The sequence below is a fragment of the Lygodium microphyllum genome, chromosome 28, assembly GCF_053477565.2.
Source record: "Lygodium microphyllum isolate KBCC chromosome 28, Lygodium_microphyllum_v1.1.10, whole genome shotgun sequence".
Taxonomy (NCBI): Eukaryota; Viridiplantae; Streptophyta; class Polypodiopsida; order Schizaeales; family Lygodiaceae; genus Lygodium; species Lygodium microphyllum.
In genome coordinates, this window is record NC_141162.1 from 81,728,624 (window position 1) to 81,747,815 (window position 19,192).

At 45.4% G+C, this 19,192-nt stretch overlaps 1 protein-coding gene across 2 annotated transcripts in view; it reads left to right on the plus strand.

The window, feature by feature from the left end:
- The first annotated feature begins 295 nt into the window (after positions 1-295).
- Positions 296-19,192, plus strand: part of LOC148011678 (uncharacterized) — a 69,890-nt gene continuing 50,993 nt past the window's right edge. For both annotated transcript variants that reach the window (XM_087670480.1, XM_087670481.1), the window contains exon 1: positions 296-636. In XM_087670480.1, the coding sequence (XP_087526606.1) occupies positions 523-636 (114 nt within the window). In that variant the 5' untranslated portion in view covers positions 296-522. The remainder of the gene's footprint in view (positions 637-19,192) is intronic.

Here is a 19,192-nt window from a genome sequence, read left to right on the forward strand (position 1 = left end):
TAGATGAGTGATAAAAGCAATGCCCCAACAAAGAGACAAAAGAAGTGTATTGTAGCAAATAACTAACAATACAGTAAAGACACGGTACTAGTGCTTCCCAAGAGGAAGGCTATGGATGATGCTTCTTGATGTTTAAGCACTCCTTTTGATGGTTTTTATGTGCATCCAAATGATGACACTCATATTTGGCTCTTTATTCATGCATTAAGAAGGTAAAAAGTCCTAGGTGCGATGGGCCTCTTAGGAGGTAAATATCTTGTTCACGCGTTAAGAAGTTAAAAAGTCCTAGGTGCACCGTGCCGTGATCGATTAATCTCATGTGCTTCCTCTTCTTCACCTTTTGCATCCTTTGAGATTTGTAAAAAAAAAAAGCTGAAATTCCAAGGTCGATCTCTGACAGAGCTGCAACTTTTTGCTGTGTCATCTTTTCGCTATCGAATCAGAGTCCTTGCCATCGCCATACCCGTCATAGCTTGCCCTGACCGGTTTTCTTTCCTTTTGGCGCTTGTACCTCAAGCGGCCATGACCGGTGCAGCTCGCAGTGGTTCGGAGCTTCAGGACCTTGTGGACGATGCCGATTACGCAGCCTCCCAGAGCATTTCAGCTTCTCCAGCCCTTGGTGTCTCTTTCTGTCATGTGAGAGATTTTGTACTGTTTCCATCGTAGTTGCTTTGCTTTGCTTTGTATTTGCTCAGCTTTATATAAATGTCGGTGGTTGTTTTGCTTCTTTAGCCTACAGTGCCGCATTTATATATCGTCGTAGCAGGATCTTCACATCGGCATTCGTCCCATTAAAAGTTCACATACTTGGGCAGTGTCCATAGCATGGACTTCAAATCTGCATTCATCCGAATTTAACATTTACTAGCATTACACAGTGGTCTAGTTATTTGGCTCTAATTTGCTAGAGATTTCTCTGTAAGGCCGCTATTTGCCCAAAGTAGAGCGTCTTAAGGTTACTACTCGCCCAGCATGGGCCTATGATAACTGCACGACCACCGTTGGTCCTTGATTTGTTTTGAGGTTGGTATTAGTATGCGTTTCTGCTATAGATGATTTGAAAAACGGTTTACAGTAAACAAAATGACATATTTGTCACATAGAGCTATTATATACAAATTGGCAATTGTTAGTTGAGGTCCGACGTTCTCTAGAACATCGTTACGACTGCCTTAATAGCTCAATCATAACATAGGAACCATCCTCCATGATGAAGAAGTGGTATCACATACAATAGGCTCCTAGAGAGGGTTGCAGGCTGCAGCCTTGAAGTGAACGATTGGTCAATAGAAAGTCCCCCTGCATGATGCACCCCAAGTGTGGGTGAGTGCATTGAAGAATCTTGCAAGCTCCTTTAGCCAGTTTTGCCTCCTTGCAATCTCAAAAATAGTGCAAATTAGACAGATTCAACATCTTGGACATTGAAGAGAAGGTGGATTATGTTGATTTATCTCAGGAGACTAATATTGATAAGAGTGAGGAGCAGCCACTTGCTTCTCAACAGCAACAACAAGAGCGTGTAATACAGCCTAAGATGTGTTGAGAGTCATTCCCTAGACGCCATCTCAGCAGGTTGCCACGGTGGCAGCAGTCGGACTGCAGCAGCAGTTGGCTGCATTTAATGTAGCCGACTTGATCAATTATTGGCATTATTTCCAGCCTATAAATAGGCTGAGTTTCAAGCAGTCTTGGCATATTGCGTCTCACAGATTTCAGCCTGCAGACTGCGGAGATTGCTCTCGGGGCTGATGGAGATCGAGATCCTCAAGGTGGAGACATATGCAGATATTCTCTTTGCACCCGTGTATAATTCTGCATCCTTATAGAGCATTCTTCATTGCAGATTTTCTACGTTTCATTGTCTCTTTCTCTCTCTCTCTCTCTCTCTCCTCTCTTTGTTCACTCTTTGTCATGGTCATTCGCTTCCGCATTGCTTCACTCTGACATGGTATTAGAGCATTGAAGGACTGACCTAGGGTGGGACCTATGTGAAGAGGAGTTTTTAGCGCGACACAGGCCTGCGTTTTTAATGTTCAAGTGTGAGCAAGTGGGCTGCGCATCAGAACAAGGCTAAGGCGAGCGCAGGCGTGCGAGAAAAGAGAAGATTTGCTGAAGTTGCTGTTTTCTTGCTGTTAGAGAAGGAAGAAGGTTGTGTTTTTTGGCCGTCAAGTGCAGATTTTACTTTTTCATTGCCTCTGGCGGGTGAAGAAGATACAGGACGAGCGAACCTTAGCCCTAGTAGGCTGTATTTTCATAGTCAGAGGGGGCTGTGTTTTGGTTTTGTGCAGGCATTGTAGGTGAAGATGTCTTCTAAGGCCGAGACAGAGTTTTAGGCTATCATGGATCGGAAAGTGCCCATTCTACCAACTCTTCCTTTAGATTAAAAGCTTGATGGTGAGAACTATTGCATCGGGCGGGTCATGATGCTTGCCATATTGGAATCCTATGATTTGGCGGAGCTTGTTACAGAGGCTATCAATCATCCTTCTTCGTGAGACGAGTCTAGACTCTCTTCCAGTGAGAAGGCAGAGTTGGCAAAGGCTCAGGCACATTGGGATAAACTCAATGCTCGCATTCACTCGTTTTTATTTCTCTCATGTACTACAGTTGTTATCTCTCATATAGAGCATTTGACGGTGGCTAGGGAGATATGGCTGGAGTTGGATCAGATGTATAATCGGATGACCATCATGAAGCGCGTTTCTTTGGAAGTATAAATGAGGACTATGAGTGTCAACAAGTCATCATCTATATGGGAGCATATCAACAAGCTAAGGCAGCTTCAGATGTAGGTTCAAAATGCAGGGAAGGTGATCACTTATGAAGACATGGCGATAACTCTCCTTTCACAGTTACCACCTTGCTTCAGTGGTTTTTATTCTGTCTTGATTGCTTCAGGGCGGTCTGAGACTCTTCGGTGGGAAGAGAGAAGAAGAAAGCCCAATCTAAGAAGGACAAAGACAAGGAGTCTACTTGTCACATTCGTGGCAAAACAGGTCATTGGAAGAAGGATTTCCTGAAAAGGAGAAGAAGGAGAAATCCTCAAAGGATTTGGAGTGGTGGCTGCTGCCTCATTAACTGCTTTTCTCCATTTGGAGGTGGTTGAGGATTCAACTCTACCTTGGGACTCATGTACATGGGTTTTTGAATGTGCTTGTAGACCTTTTCAAAGATGAAAGAGTTTTTGCTACCTTGAAGGCTTCAATTGAACGCAAGAAAAAGAAGAAACCTCAATTGCAAATTCTAATGGGACTTCTATTCATCCAAGGCCACTAGAATTGACTTTTGTCCATCCAAGTACGTCTTAGGTGTGAAGAAAACTACTAGGGTTTGCGCTGAGGACACACAGAGTGTACAACCATGACAGAAACACAAAGAGATAGACACAGACAGAGAGGGAAAAACTCAAACTCTAAATGCAAAACCCATAACTCAAACACAGAAACTCAAACACAAACAGGAGAAGGGAGAGAGAGAACACAACTCTGAAGTGAATGAATGCTGTAAATGAATGTAAGAGTGTACAATGTGCTCAAGGGCAGAACAATGTCGGAGTGTGACATCCACCAGAGACGGATCCTAGGTCTGTGACCACTAGTCAGAGAGTGAAGAGAGAGAAAATTGCAAAACGCATACCAGGGGTTGCTAGAGACAGAAGCGACAGCTGCAAAGTGGGGAGATGACACCAGGCGGCTCTAGAAGGATGCAAACACAGGCTATCAGATGTCGCTTGATGTTGGAGATGCTAGCGATGGGAGCTAGAGGCCAAACGCAGCCTGGGAGATGGTGCCTGATAGTGGGCGACAGCTGAAAGAAGGCGCCAGGGCACTGCGAGGCTGGAGGGAGAGGTGATAGTAGTCGCGAGGGTTGGACAGCCACGTGAAGGTAGACTGATGACTGAAACCTGCACATACGGAATGAGGCTGAATGGGGGCAGCCTGTCTATTTATAGATGTGGAAGGGCGCCCCAAAAATTAGGGTTTCCACTAAACTCTCTCGAAGCGCTCCCCATTTTAGGGTTTCCACTGAACTCTCTTGAACCGCTTCCCGTTTTAGGGTTTAACTCTAAACGAGCATTTTTTAGTGTGTTTTGGGGCTGTTTACGAGACTAATCAACACATAATGCTTATTTTAATGCAACACTCCCCTCCCTCTCAAGCCCAAAACTGAGCCAAAAGGTTAGGCTAGCCATTGTGAGTGAAACTTAGGAAGCAATCCCTACATCAGCTCAACATTGGTTGTGGCATTGCGGGCTCTCCATTGACGGATGTAGTCAGGGTGAGCTAGTCGAGGGTTCGGCATAGGCTCTAGACCAATGACGAGGTCCCAAAGACCGTGAGACTCAAGCACTTGTTGCATGAAATTAGACCAAGTGGTGAAATTTGACCTGTTAAAACGTGTCTTATTCGTGAAGGCATTCTTGGCCGTTGCAACAGGAGTAGTAGTACTCGGAGATGGATAGTGTGAAAAAGTGTAGTGTGGGTAGGATGGGGGAGTGGAGTACACTTGGGAATGGGCCCCAGAGTGCCCACCAGGCATGCGGATAGTGTGTAAGGTGGATCCGTAGGTAGGGATGGGCTGACTAGGCATGGGCATGGTAGCCACATGAGGAACCCAAGGAGGTGGGATGGAAACACGGGGAATAGAAGATGGGAATCTTTGCGTAGGTGTAACCCAAGGAGAATGTGAAGTCGCACCATAAGTTGAGAATGGAAACCCCTGTGTATGAGTGGTCATGGGAGATGTGAAGCTGGGGAAAGTGAGGGGGACGCCCATCATAGTTGACCCAGGAGTTATGGATGTGCTCATTTGCTGAAAGGTGAGAGGCATTGTGTTAAAGGGTGGCATTCCCCCTAACGAAGTACCATGGTGCAAAGAGGTAGAGAATGGGGCGGAGAAGGAAAAGGTGCTAGGAGCGGAGATGGAAGATCCAACCCCTTGGGTGTGTGATGCAGATGTGGAGTGTAATCCAAGGTTTTGGAAAGATGATGAGAGGTGATCAAGGTGTGATATAGAAGGAGGGAAGTGAGAAGTGTGTGTGACATGCTCAAATGAAACAGAAGCTGTAGATGTACCTGAATTTCGTCTGTTTCGTGACCCCCCTCTATTGAAGTTCACATACGCAAAGCCATCTGGGTCCTGTACCTCAAAAGAAGAAACATGTGAGGGTTTTGATTAATGCAACACAAAAGAATTGTAGAAACCTGACATCAGACTTGGCTGAGATGATGAAGATGGATCGCCAGACGCTGCGAATGCCGTATGTCCTCCATGATTGAAGAGGTGGCCAGCCTCACCAACCGGTCCGAATGGGAGAGAGAGAATACGACTCTGAAGTGAATGAATGCTATAAATGAATGTAAGAGTGTATAGTGTGCTCAAGGGCAGAGCAATGTCGGAGTGTGATGCCCATCGGAGACGGATCCCAAGTCTGTGACCACCAATCAGAGAGTGAAGAGAGAGAAAATTGCAAAACGCTGGCACCAGGGGCTGCCAGAGACAGAGGTGACAGCTGCAGAGTGGGGAGATGACACCAAGTGGCTCTAGAAGGATGCAAACGCAGGTTGTAGGATGTCGCCTGATGTTGGAGATGCTGGCGATGGCAGCTGGAGGCCAAACGCAGCCTGGGAGATGTCGCCTGACAGTGGGCGACAGCTGGAAGAAGGCGCCAGGGCATTGCGAGGCTGGAGGGAGAGGTGGTAGTAGTTGCGAGGGCTGGATAGCCACGTGGAGGTAGACTGATGGCTGAAATCTGCATTGGAGAGTGTGAAACCTGCACAGACGGAATGAGGCTAAATGGGGGCAGCCTGCCTATTTATAGATGTGGAAGGGCGCCCCAAAAATTAGGGTTTCCACTAAGCTCTCTAGAACCGCTCCCCGTTTTAGGTTTTCCACTGAACTCTCTTCAACCGCTCCCCGTTTTAGGGTTTAACTCTAAAAGAGCATTTTTTAGTGTGTTTTGGGGCTGTTTAAGAGGCTAATCAGCAAGTAATGCATATTTTAGCTCAACATTAGGTGGGGCATGAGTTTTCAAGGCAACCTTTGCATTGGAAAGCAATCTAGGATGGAGGGATGGAGGGAGAATGCAAGCAGGGCTGTATGGAGGCATGCAACCAACAAGGCATTTAGTAATGTGTGGGAATTTGGAGGCAAGTACTATTGAGATTTATAGATTGCAAGAGCTGACCTGATTATTATTTTATTTAGCTGGCCTACCTAATGCATATTTGGCATTATTTTATGCCTATGTATTCAGTCTCCCTCCTCCGGTTTCAATTGCTATTTGCATACTCTCACAATAGGTATTGGTGGAGAGAGGGAGTTAGTGAGTGCCAATGCCCACACAGCAGGTTACTCATATTGTTTCTATATTGTCTCATGTCTTGGTATACGGATTCCATTTCTCGAGCATCTGTTTCTTCTCGAGTTCTTCTTTTCTTTGCCATGTTTCTCTTTTCTCATCTGTACGGAGTCTGTTACATTAGTTTCCTATTCCATTGCTGTATCCACTTTTGACATCTTTAGTGTAATGCTTTGTAGTCTGGTCTACCTAACTACATCAAGATATGGCTTCAAATAATTGGGTAATGTTCAAACAAGTTTTCTCCTCTTTGGCTGAGTACTTTTGAGGTAGCTGTTGTGACAGCATGGCATAGAGATGATTATAGTGCATGCATAGACATGACATCGCTTACAGGCCATATATCAGGATTTAAACATGGCAAAGCTCAAAAAGCTGTGAAGATGGAGAGTGCACATTGTGTCCTACAAATGGAAAAAAGCATAATGCTTCATTCGCATAGAAAGATAAAATCACCCTTGAAAGTTTCAAACAAGTGCTTCATTTGTGAAGAGCAAGGGGTTATTTTGACTTTCTTGCTGGTCATGATACTGCCCTGATAATCACGACAGCTGGAACTTACAGGTCACAATGCTGTTTCTCAGCCCTCCATAGCCAGGAACCACCTCTCCTATGTCAATCAGCCATGCAAAATCCCTCACTGGTTTTCTGATATTTTCAGTATAAGTGGGCTGCTGAAATGTTAAAATTAAAGTGGCTACTTAAATTTTAATGTCCTTGGCCAGACTTAAACTTCCTCATAAAGATCTAACTATTCTATTCTCCCTTAAGTTGAAGGTTTTAGATTCTAAGCTTTGGGAATTATAAGTTCCAATGTTTTATCCATGTCTTGCATTGCTAATGCAATGCTCATCATGTTAGTAGCAGTATGTTTGCTTTTTTGTCATCTCTTGGGTTGTATGTGCATGTGCTAGGTACTGTCATTCACTGCAGTTCTCTGCCTATTCACATTGTTTCCAGCCTGATTGAGGAGTGCCTTTTTTTCTTGTCTTTCTTTTTCCCTGGTCATGTGGCAGCCTAGGCAACATCATCTTCATGTGTATGGCCAATTTTGAGTATTGGCAGCCCATACAACACTATGTTGGCTAGTTTTATACGTTAAGCTAAAAAAGATGCACTACACATTAAACCTTCATTAGCTTATTACACAACCCCAAAACTCAAATGCAGAACCGTGCTTCAATGTCCCATAAGCAAACTGGAACTAGTCTGCCTCCTTGAATAGGGTGGCAAGTAACTTCATTAAACACTAATTACAGCAAGCAAATTCACATAAATTGAAAATGCAAATGTTACCACTTAATCTTGGACAATGGATAGCTTGTTGCTCCCAAAATTGGTGCCCCTTGCGGTATATCTTTAACTTTTATTGCAAATGGATGGAGTACAACTGAGGTCTTCTGATCTCCTCGGCTAATCCAAGTGCCTCTTGCTGTCAAAACTGACTAGGAAGCCTCCAAACCAGTTTGCCCCTTGGTTTGCTTGGGGATTGGCCTTGACCTTGTTCCTTGCAAGACAAAGTCAGCCCCAAATTTGATTTTGGCTGGTTGGCCTTTTGAATGTCCCTGAAATTTCTCAATTTCGACTGCTGGAATTTAAGTCCTAGGCCCTCTATTTTTGAGCATGTATCTCGAGATGACAATCAAAACCTAATTTCTGCTCTGTAAATTAGGGTTTATAGTAGAGATTGATCAAAATCTCTTCCTCTGATGGCTCAAATTGTTGGAAAATGCTGAGATAACTTGAGAGATGGCTAGGGAATGAGAGAGAATGGTGTAGAGAGAGAAATTTCAGAGTTTCATCACGAGAAACACTGAAAAGCTACTGTTGCTCTACTCAAATAGCCATGGAAGCTATCACCTACAGCTCAGGACCATAAAAAAGACTGTTGCCCCCTCCTATATGTTGTCAATTGCACCAGAAGGACCTTGGGCTGCCATCACCTACTCTTGAGGGCTCCAAACTGCTGTCACATGCTGTAGGCGTGATCCTTGATGGCTGCAAATCACATTGGCAGGCTCTCCTTGCTTTCTAATAGCCTCATTCTCTCGCACAATAGCTGGAATAGACTTTCATCAGCCCCTAAAAACGTTTTCCCACTTGCGAGACTAAGTTTTTGTTAAGTGGCAACCTTCTAATCTCATTTTTCAGCATTATCCAACTTATTAAATTAATTTTTAAAATATTAATTCTGAAAATTTATCTAATAATTATTGTAATGCTCAAAAAATCAATTTCACTAGCCAATAATTAAATTGGCTAGGCCAATTTGTTTTCCAAGTATCCTTGAGCAGTTATTGACCCTTTGACTAGTATTAATTAATTAAACAATGCTTAGTCTCTAATATTACCATTGATATTAGTAGCCAATAAATTGGTTAGGTTCGAATCTAACATCGAGTATCACCTAGTAGGCTAGTACCTGTCAGGCATAACTTATTATAACTTTTGCCTTTGACACCCACTATATCCTCGGGGTCCTTGGCTTATTACCATGAAATAACTACTATATGCATCACATGTGCTAAACAACCTTGCACATCTGATCAATAATTTAATCAAGTGTTATTAGCAAGATTAAAGCATCTCAAAATTTCACGCCCCGGTGACACAAACTCACACTTTTGTTTGGTTCGATCTCTTTAAGTACTGATGTGCTAGGTCACTTGCATCTTTAATCATAATTGTCTATCATAGTCTACCCCCCCTTTTTGGTGGTTGCCATCTCCCTAGATTGGTTGCTACCCACCATCTCTAGCTATTGTTGCTCTCATAATTTGATGACAACCATCTTCAGCATATGGTTCCAGCAATGTGGACGTCATCATTTTATTGCTGTTGGAGCCACCCATGTATTGCTGTCTTGTCTTGGTCGTGTCACCTTCATCAGAGTGTTGCTATCGTCGCATTTTTTGCAACATCTCGTCCTGCCTTGGTATTGGCAAACTCCTCTAGCCCATGTTGCCCTGATTTTGACCTCTCCCCTCAAGCTGCATTTGGAATAGATTTGCGACCCAGTTTGGATTGGAGCTGGCCACCAAACTTTTAGCCCTTGTGCATTTGGGTCAGCTTACTTGTGTTTGGGTTCTCCTCCTTATCGGTATCAACATTCTAATCTTTGAAATTTTGGTTGTTGCATTGAGGATCTATCTCTAGAAGGTGACACTTTCTAACACTCCTCCCTTAGCGTGCACCCATGAGAGCCAATGATTATTGGTTTGCTCTGCCACCACTAAGCATTTTGTACACATTCTTTTATTCATTATTCAATTTTGCATTTTACATTAGCATCTTTGTTCATCATGTTTCACTTGTGGTTATACATTGTGTTTTCTTTTGCAAACTCTAATGTATCTTCACACAATGACTAGTAGCAAATTGGCTTGTTTTTGATACAGCAAGTCAGCCACTTTTGTAGGCTGCAGCCCACTGCATATATATGCTGTTACTTCCTTGCCTTGAGCATTACTAGCCAATCTTGGCCTGTGATGTCATTATCACGTGCATTCTTGTCTGCCATTAGTCCCGCATCCTCATTGATGTAGCATCCACACGTACAAGGGCTGATTGTCCATAGTCTTGTATTGCATTGAGATCAAAGTGTTATTCCTTGAGCTTCAGTTGCATGTCTTCTTCTCTCATTATCTCTTCTCTTGTTGTGGTGTTCTATTGAAAAGGTAGGAGCAAGAATTGATAGCATGCATATTGTGTATGGAACATAGTTTTTGGGACATTCTTAGGCACTTTGATGTAGCATCCACACCTACAGGGGCTGATTGTCCACAACCTTGTATTGAATTGAGATCAAAGTGTTATTCCTTCAGCTTCAGTTGCATGTCTTCTTCTCTCATTATCTCTTCTCTTGTTGTGATGTTCTATTGAAAAGGTAGGAGCAAGAATTGATAGCATGCATACTATGTATGGAACATAGTTTTTGGGACATTCTTAGGCGCTATCTTATTTGATGGTACCTGGACCTAAGATCAATCTTGGTGAATTACTTTGCACCGTAGAGTCTATCAATAAAGTTATCCATTTGAAGCAATGGATACTTGTTCTTGAAGGTCACCTTATTGATGGTCGTGATTCATGAGTATCAATAAGTCCCTTTATAAGATAGTTGTGAAACTGCTTAGTTATCTCATCTTCCTCTTTCAGGCTAAATCTATAAGGTTGCCAAGAGATCTGTTGGCTAGTTTATCCTATAATCCAATGTTCCACGAGATGATGGAATTTCATCATGTAACTCAACAAACCGAAAGTCATCAATGAATTTGTGTAACAATGGATCGAGATGTGCACTATTGAACTTTTTCAACACACACAAGTGATTATCTTAATCAAAAACACATTTGTTGGTTTCCAAGGCTAATGCCATATTTACATTAGATTCGGTGATTTGAGAGGGTGGATAGCCCTCTATCATGAAGAAATGACCATCAAATTGAAATGAGATTATACGAGATTCATGAGAGAAAGAAAGAAAGAAGAAGAAAGTTATATTAACGTCTACAAGAGGCCAAGTTGGCCTATGAGACCAAAAGGTTACATACAAAATGTCTGGGAAGTTTTCCAAGTCCCAGTAAAGCTACTATCTGGTGTTATGGTGGACTAGGTGAGTAGGTACAAAATGGTATACAGACTTGATACAATCTAGATGCACTTCAAGTGCAGTGTGGAATTGCTCATGGAGCGTGGTCATCTTGAGAGAGAGAGAGAGAGAGAGGATGCCGTCTGGCATCTAACTTGTCGGCTTTGCCCGTCGATCCTGGTCGCCTCGGGCCTCTGCCTGCCCCGTCGTTTCTGCGCCTTGACCTGGTCGTCTCGGCTCTGACCGTCGGTCCTGGTCGTCGCGGCTCTGCCCGTCTGGCCCTTGCCGTTGCCTAGACCTGCGCGACCTGTCAGCCTGCCCCGTCGACGCCTGATGATTGCCCGCCTAATCCGCCTGTGTTCGTGTGTGCCCGCCTGATCCGCCTGTGCTCGCCTGACAACTGCCCGTCTGATCCGCCTGTGGCCGCTTGCTCTGCGTCAGCGTGTAGCGCCTAGTTCAACTGCCCCGTCGACGACTGAAGACTGAACGCTTGACGAGCGCGCCTGACGAGTGCTTGCTTCGCGATGGCCTGACGACTGCCCGCGTGCCTGAAGACCCCCCCGCCTGTATTCGTCTGTGGCCGCCTGCTCCGCCTGTGCCTGTTTGCTCGCCTGACGCCTACCGTCTGAAGCCTGTGGTCACAGAGTACAGGCTTAGCCGCAGCCTGCTCCTACTTGCTTCTTCAGAGAGAAGACAGCAGTATGGCTGGCCTGGATATGGATTTTCTAGACCGGACGGTGGCAGCCCTTGGCCTTGATTCCGATACAGAGGAGCCGGAGGATATGGTGCCGTGCACGGAGGAGATGCCTCCGGGTTCTGAACTACTACCTGCGGGCAAACGCTCCAAGCATACTTCTGACGAGCCAATGGGTCCTCAGGAACATTCCTTTGCGCAGGTTGCCTCTGATCCTGTGGATTTGCAGGAGATTGACTGGGAACATTTGTTGGACTTTGCCAATACTCTGCTTGGCGATTATGTCCAGCATAATAATGAAACTTTTTCTGACGCGGGAACTGATGATGTGCTGGAAGCCACGGTGGACCCGAAATCAGTCTTGCGGTCCTTCTCGGTGTTTTATGACCGTGCCGTTATACTTTTCTTCACTGGCAGGATCCCAATGCTTTCACATATTCGCCAGTGGATGCACCATTTATTGCAAGGGGAGTGTGTTGAGGAGATCTTCCTTGGATCTCGCGGCTTTTATGAGGTGCTGTTGAAATCGGAAACACATCGAGCTGAGCTCCTGTCCAAGTTGCCATTATTCTTTGATCGCCGCTTGGTCCATGTTGTACCATGGCGCCCTATGGGCGACTTCTAGCGTCTGCTTCAACGAGAATGCCCGGTGTGGGTGGAAGTGGAAAATTGTCCGGCGGTCTATTGGCCATTGTTGAAGGATGCGATGGCAGTTGTGGGAACAGTGCTGGTTCCCCCAAGCCTCAGGGCTATGAATCGAAACTGTTTATGCATGTTATGGGACACGGCCAGGAAAAGGCCTGCGTGGCTTCGCCTCAATTGTTCTGGCATGCATCCTTTGCATTTTCGCTTGAAATGGGGCAACTTTGCAGGACACTGCTTTTCATGTGGTAAATTGGGGCATTTTATGGTCGAATGCCCTGAAAGGCAACCGTCTTCCGAGGATGCGCATGTTGTGCTGCCTAAGGATGACATGGTGCTTGATGCCCCGACACAGGAGGCCCTTCAGCCACCTAATGTCATGGATAAAGGCAAACAACAGGTCCTGGGTTTGGATTCCCGTAGCACTGATTGGATTGAGGCACGTAAAAAAAAAGGTAAAAAGTTGGATGCAGGCCTGGCGGATCCTGGGCCTAATGCTTCACAGGATTCCGTGCGCACGTATATGCGCAGGAAAGAAATGTTCACTTCACAACATGCTGCGCGTACTATGGCCCCGTCTGCCCCCCGTAATCAGTCTACAAGGAAAGTCTATACAGACGGTCCCAAGGGCCCACCTGCTAAGCTGGCGTTTGATACAAAAGGTAATGTGATTATACCCTGGGATCAGCGTTATCCCCGCCCCACTCCCAAGGCAGTGGATTTTCCTTCTACCTCTAAAGCAGGTCGCCAGAATTCGTTTGCAGTATTGGCTGATTTTCTGGATGAGGGTGTCCTGGATGCTCTCGCGGAAAAGGTGAATCGACGTAACAGGCGCCTTGTTCCTGACTTCCTTTTTTTGAAGATATATGAAGATAGCCACGTGGAATGTGCGAGGCATTTGCTCTCGCCATAAGCAACATGCCATGTGGACTGTCTTGCATGAAAACCAGTGGGATGTATTGTGTGCAGTTGAGCACAAAAGTCACGGTGAAGCAGGAAAAGTTGTGGATTGTCATGGATTCCGTCTGTTTTATGCAGGGACACATGCTACGCACTATTCGGGTGTGCTGATGATTGTCCATGAGAAATACCAGCCTGTTCTTGTTAAAAATGATGTGCAGGGCCGCTTTCTGGTAATCGAAGTCTTATTTGAAGGAGAGATTTTATGGTTGCTGGGCCTCTATGCTCCGAATGATCCCGCATCCCGACGGGATCTTTGGTCGACTTTGCAGGGCTCGATGTCACTTGGCCGAAGGGGGTTTTTGATGGGAGATTTCAATGTGTGTGTTGACTCTTCTCAGTCCACTTCAGGGCATTCGGTAATGGATACACCGGAAAGCCGGGTGTGGAATTCCTTTGCTTTGCGCGTACTTAAGCAAGATCTTTGGTCGTGGCTTCACCCTTCTTTTTCAGGGTTTACTTTTCATTCCGCACAATATGCAACTACTTGGTCGCGGTTGGACCGAATGTATATCATGCAGGGGGATGATTTTCTTCCCGAGATGTTGGAAATGAAGGTCTTGCAGCAATATGCGTTGTCGGACCATTTCCCCCTCCAGCTTGAGATGCGGGCACAACCTATTGCACCTTTTATGCAGTTGCTGGATAGGCTCCCTTTACGTTTCAACTCCTCTTATTTGAAGCATCCAAATTTTCAGGGCTATATGCAGCAATTGATTGAGAGGTTCTTATTGGACTTCGCCTCTGAGGGCTTGGCTTCATTTGCACGGCTGCTCTCTAATGTGCAGCGGGTTGCTCGGCAGTATGGGATTTATCATGCCTCTCTTTGTCGGCGACGTCGACATGCAGCAGAGGACTCCTGGCTTTGGTCCGTTCCTTGCTCGTGGATTCCCCAGATGATGATTTTCTGCTGTCACTGGAGAGGCGTTTGGCCCATCTTATTCAAGTGTTTCAGTTGAAATCTTATCAGCAGGCCAAGCTGCATAACTTGACTGACACATTGCAAGATAGTGCCTGCCAGTCTCATAAGTTCTTTCGCGCCTTGCATGCTTCTCCTGCTCGCGAAAATATGACTAGACTCCAGGATTCGGAAGGTCGCATGGTCACTGATCCGCAGACCATTGTCAATATGTGCAGAAATTATTTTATGGAACTTCTTGGTTCTTCTCCCTCGCCTTCTAGCCAGGTTACGCATGCCCGCTCGGTCTTCTATCATCTGGTCCGCCAGCAGGTTCCACTTGATATGCAAGCCACTTTGGAGGCGGATATTTGCGAGGAGGAGGTTATGGATGTTTTGTTGCACCTGCCCAAGGATAAAAGTCCTGGTTGGGATGGTCTCACTAATGAATTCTTTGAGAACTCGGCCACGCAGTTGGTGAAGCCATTGGCGGTCATGTTTCAGCGGGTTTGGGAAACAGGGGTCATGCCTTCCTCATGGAAAGAAGGCCTTATCAAACTGATTCCAAAGGTCCCTTCGCCGTCAATGCTGCAACACTGGAGACCAATTTCTTTGATGGGCTCGATGTATAAAATCTTCTCCTAAGTGCTGGCGAATCGGCTTCACAAGCACCTTCTAGCTATTGTGCATCCTCTCCAATATGGTTTCATTAAGGGCCGCAACATTCTGCATAATATCTTAAATGTGCAAATGGCTATTGACTATGCGCGGCACTCTAGTCAGGAAGTGGTATTGATTCAATTGGACTTGGAAAAGGCGTTTGACTATGTGGATTGGTCTTTCATTGCAGATCTCATGTCTGCTATGGGATTTGGTACTCGGATGTCCCGATTGATCTACACCATTAGTGCTGCGGCTTCTTCAAGAGTTATGCTCAATGGTGGGGTTACAGAGCCATTTGTCCTTGCACGCTTGGTCAGACAGGGTTGCCCTTTGAGTCCTCTCTTCTTTGCCCTGGCGACTCACCCGGTCCTTTCAATGTTATCCTCAATGGCGGCTTCTGCTCAGCTGGCAGGATTGTCTCTTCCTTTGGGGCAGCACTTCATTAGCCAATCTTTGGCTGATGACACCTTTATGATTTTGCGGGCGGACAGGGACAACATTCGGAAGGCATTAGATGTTTGGACGCTCTTTGGTCAGGCCTCTGGTCTTCGCATCAATGCCTTTAAATCAGCCATTCTCAGTTGCACGGAGCCTGATTTACAGTCATTAGGCTGGCAGGGCCAGGTGGTTTCCCGTGGCTCCATTGTCAGGCATCTTGGATACCCATTGGGGGTGGATGTACGGCCAAAGGACCTACTGGAGTGGATTTCACAAAAACTGGCGGCGAAGTTTATGTATTGGAAGTCGCAAGCGTGGCCATTCCATGTCCGCCTCAAAGTGGCTCAGACAATTATGCTACCAATGCTAACGTATTTCCTGCCATTGCTGCCGTGGACGCCTACTACTTTGAAGGCTCTCACTCATCCCATTCGTTTCATGCTATGGAAGAAGGATTCACTGCAGGCAGGTATTTCGTGGATTTCATGGTCACATACATGTATCCCTAAACGCATGGGTGGTGGAGCTATTTTGGATGCAGAAACTCATATGCTGGCTCTTCGTTGGTCTCTTTTTCGTGCCATGTGTGTGGATCATCATCCGTGGACCATCATAGCCCGTTATTTTCTTGAGGACAGCGGGCTACGCCATGGCAACACACGACTTCGGGCCTCCTGGTGGCATGTCCTTAAGGCTGACTCTCGATTTTCCAGTCCCTCTTCCTCTCTGTTACTGCACTTGGTCGGCTCTTGGAAAGTGGTGCTCCAAAAGGCCCGTTGGCATCCAGTGGGGGACCGCTTGCAGACTAACTCCTTTTAGCTGGAATTGTTGGCAGTATCGAGATTACTTTCATGGGAAGACAAACATCAGCTCAGACCGAGATTTAACCGCATGGCCCGTTTAGGTGTGACTTCGATTGCGGATGCTACCCTTGCCACTCGCAATGTCCTCTCATCGTTTCGGACTGCTAGGAGACTTTTCAGGATCCCGCACGGATACCGTGGTTTATGGGGACAGCTTTTGTCGGAGCTTCAGGGTAGGCAACCCTTTCCTGCCCTGGCTGTGGATCGTCCTTGGCAGGATTGGGACCTTGCAGGCCGGTTGAGTCTGGAAAAGGCCTCTACTAATCAGGTGTATCATCTTCTCATTCAAGATCACCAATGGCTGGGTGTGAAAGCTAATACTGTTTGGGGACTGCGGAAATCGCAGTCATGGTGGCAGGCAACGCTGATGGAGGGCTGGCTGAATAAGGCACCTTTCAAATGCAAGGTCTTTCTTTGGCGGGTAATGATTGGTGGTCTTTCTCTTGCCTCGGCCCTTTCCAAGCGTCGAATCTCGAATGGCAATTGTTTCTTCTGTACCACTACTGCGGAATTGGCCCGACATCGTTTTCTTTCTTGCCTGCTCGCCAAGAATATCTGGTCACTCTTGTCGCAAATCTGGCGCGCAGTGGTGGGTCCTCACTAACTCCTTTCGATTGGGTTTTTGTGCGCCCAAAGTACCCCACACCGCCACAGTTACATATGAAGATCTTATTTCACTTTTTCAGATACTGGGGATGCTGGCACATTTGGACCACGCGCAATGCTTTTCTCTTTGATTCAGCCTCTAATGTACCGAGACATATTGCGAAGCTTAAAGGGCACTTGCATTGGCAGCTAGATCTCATCCGGCACTCCGACTTGCTTCCTCGGGAGGATTTGCATCCCTGGCATATGGCAATTGCCTCTGGGTCGTTGCCATGATTGGTGTAACCTTTTTAGTGCATTAGTACGGGGATTTCCCACACGTTGGCCTAGGGCCCTCGTGTCTCTTGTAATCATGTAATCATGTAATCTTGTACCTTTTTTTCGTAATTAATACAATTACTTTTTACGAAAGAAAAAAGAGAGAGAGAGGATGATCTATCAAAGCACCATGTTATGGCGAGAATGATTGTAGGTCATCTCTTGTGGGCTACGGATTGATGCCCTTTGATCCATGATCCGGGCTCCCTAGGCATTTAAACTGTCATTAAAATGTCATTGTTTCCCCTAGGGTTAGGGTTTATTTTAGGGTTTCCTATGACGATTAAGCCATTAGGGTTTCAGTTTTTATTATTGAAAGAAACTTTGTGCCTCATTTGCACAAGTGTGGCATTCTTTAGTGTGATCGCCTTGAACATTGTACTCTCTTTCACTCATTAATACATTTCTTCTCATTCGTGTTTGAGTATTATTGTGCATCGATTAATTCTTTCATTCTCATTTATTTTCCATTAAAATAATCACACAATTGCTCCATGCCTAGGTTAATAGTGGTATCAGAGCCACTTTCCTTCATCGCCCTTGCCATCGCTCGCGGTCATTTGCCATCAGCCATTTCCATTGAGCTTTTCTTGCTTGGGCAGCTGCCCTATGAGCTATTGCTCTTGCGTTGGCTTATGTTTCCTCATAGGTGTTTGCACACCTAGTGCTGCTACCTATGCTCGCATGCTACCAACTACTGCCAATGTCTGCACCTTGTGTGTCTATCTTGCCTTGTGAGAATTCAGCAATTCTACCCATCCCAGTCATTGCCCAGTGAGAGCTCAAAGCCACCTTGCTCAACCAACCTCTTTGCCCTAGTTTGAAGCGCCGCCTGCCAGTTGCCACAACTTGACACTATCAGACTGGTTGCCAAACTGCGGTCGATAGTCACGTCTGCACAACCTCCATCGCTTGCCTTGACCACTTTTTTCCCGTTGATCAACCAATGGTGTTGCCTTTTCCAGCTCATGTGGATCCGCCGGCTTACACGCCACTTGTCGCATGTGACTAGTCCTACTGTCACATTTTGCTCTTGATCGACCTGCCGATGCGTCACTAGTTGTCTCTCCTAGATGCAACGGCTTGTCAGACGTTGCCTGTCTAGCTCACACGTCAACATCTTGTCAGCTCTAGCCCAACATTAAAAAAATATAAATAAAATATTTCTCCACACCAGCAAGTACAATTCACGTGTTGCCCCTTCATAGGCACAATTGGGCCAAAATTTGGGGGTTTTTCAAAAATCTCCCAATTTAGCTTCAATCCACACCAAACATCTTGGGGCTTCCATCAAATTTGCAAATTTCTACATTGGATCAAAGAAATTTGATGTGCGGTCTTTACCAAATTTGGGGCTTTTCACAAAATTGTCCAATTTCACTCCAATTTTGCCACCAAAATACAAGGATAGGCCAGTGATGCGCAGTCATTGCAATCAAAAGAGGGAATAATGTCATCTCTGTGGTAGGCACAAATGTTTTTTTATATTCAATGCCATATTATTGTTGAAACCCTTGTTCCACAAGATGAGTCGTGTATTTGTCCAAAGTTCCATTAGCTCTCAATTTAATGCAAATTAGCCCCTTTGTCCCAATGATCTTCTCGTCGCTCCATTTTGACTGATTTTCTTCAGTTCTTTGTATCTACAAGCTGTTGAGACAGGGTAGTAGCATCAAATGACTCATTTTCTTCAATTCTTTGCGAAGAAAGTCTGAATTTTCTCTCTCCTTAGTATTCTCTCTCATCTCCTAGCCTTTCTACAGCCTTGCTTCGAAGGTTACAGCATTGAGATCACCAGAGGCTGAGAAATTTCAGATTTCTTTGCTGTAAACCGTAATATGCAAAGCAAAAATTAGGGTTTAGCAGTAGCCTCGGGAAGCGTGTCAAAAATTGGAAGCTCCAAGACTTGGATTCAATAGGGCTGAAGCTGCTTTTAGTCAAATTCAAATGGACGGACCAATAAATCAATGAATTTGGGGCATTTTTGATCTCGATTAAAGCGGGTGAATGCCATTTGACTGCCTGAATCAAGGGGCAAATGAGATTGAAGACTTGTGGTCATTTTGGACAGCAAGGGGAGTTGGAATACCCAAAGGGATTGGGAGAATCCCATTGTACATCAACTTCTTCAATTAAGTTAAATAAATACCGAAAGGGG